General features: G+C 39.2%; 1 protein-coding gene across 1 annotated transcript; it reads right to left on the bottom strand.

The window, feature by feature from the left end:
• Positions 1-239: 239 nt before the first annotated feature.
• On the bottom strand, positions 240-997 carry LOC121963667 (troponin T, fast skeletal muscle isoforms-like; the record flags this gene model as incomplete). The annotated part of the gene is made up of 2 exons (XM_042513939.1): positions 240-461; positions 887-997. Coding segments are annotated over 2 exons (318 nt in total), but the record flags the coding sequence as incomplete, so codon positions are not given.
• Positions 998-1,063: the final 66 nt, after the last annotated feature.

The following is a 1,063-nucleotide window of genomic DNA, read 5'->3' as shown; positions in this document are numbered from 1 at the left end:
ATTTTGTGCATAGAGTGATTTAAGTGTGTGGAATATTAAAGCGGGCCATAAGTGATACTGAACATGCGAGCAGCATTTAATTATTGTAGCTGACTGCAGGTGTAGAGCTAATTCAAACAGTTTCATATGCTGTCATTTACTTTATAACAATACTTTTAAATACTTTTTGATGTCGGAATCTGAAAAGTTACTAACAAATAAATGTAGTGGAGTAAAATGTACAACATTTACCTCTGAAATGAAGTTGAATCAAACTAAAAGTAGCATAAATTGAAAATACTACAGTGCCCAGAAGTGTGTGTGCAGTATTTGGGTAAATTTCCAGATGTAGTGCTGCGTGCACTGACTCTCTGCAGGTGGCTGCTGTAGGAGGAGCCCATGCTGGACAGAGCAGACTTCTTCTTGGCCTCCTCCTCTGCCTTCTTCTTGGCATCACTCTCCTCCCTGATCCGCCTCTCCTCCTGGTTCACACAAAAACAAACCAGAGTGAGACCTCGCCCAGTCAAATCTCTCCGCTACTCAAAGTGACACAAGAAATATAAGAACTGAGAGGTTAAAGAGAAACTTTAGTTTTAAAATTTAAAATTACAATTTGTAACTACTTTATTATAAATATGAGAGTGAAAAAATTGAAAACATGAATCTTCAGAGTGTAAAAAAAAAGTCAGACCCTGAAATTATGTGAATCTTAAAACTTAAAACAACAAATTTAAGGCTTGTTTGATATTTATGATTAATATTTTTTCAGCGCAGGATGACATGCTCCTCAAAAGTGAGACACAAAGACTCTTTCGTAGTTCCTGAACAGTGAAAAAACCCCAAATGTCTGATGATGAAATGTCTCTGTGATATTTTTAAAGAAGAATTGAGATTAAAAACCACGCACCTCACGTCTGGCCTGGCGCTCCTTCTCCTTCTCAGCGCGGACCCTCTGCTGCTCGGCTCTCTCAGCGCGACGCTTCTCCTGCAGGATGGCGGCAAACACATCGTCAGCAAACTTTAGTCGACACAGTTTAACGCAGCAGAGATAACAGATGAGAAGATTAAGACGGCTCACATTTTT

This window comes from Plectropomus leopardus, unplaced genomic scaffold (genome assembly GCF_008729295.1).
Source record: "Plectropomus leopardus isolate mb unplaced genomic scaffold, YSFRI_Pleo_2.0 unplaced_scaffold12052, whole genome shotgun sequence".
NCBI lineage: Eukaryota > Metazoa > Chordata > Actinopteri > Perciformes > Serranidae > Plectropomus > Plectropomus leopardus.
This window is presented reverse-complemented; position numbering and strand designations above follow the sequence as displayed.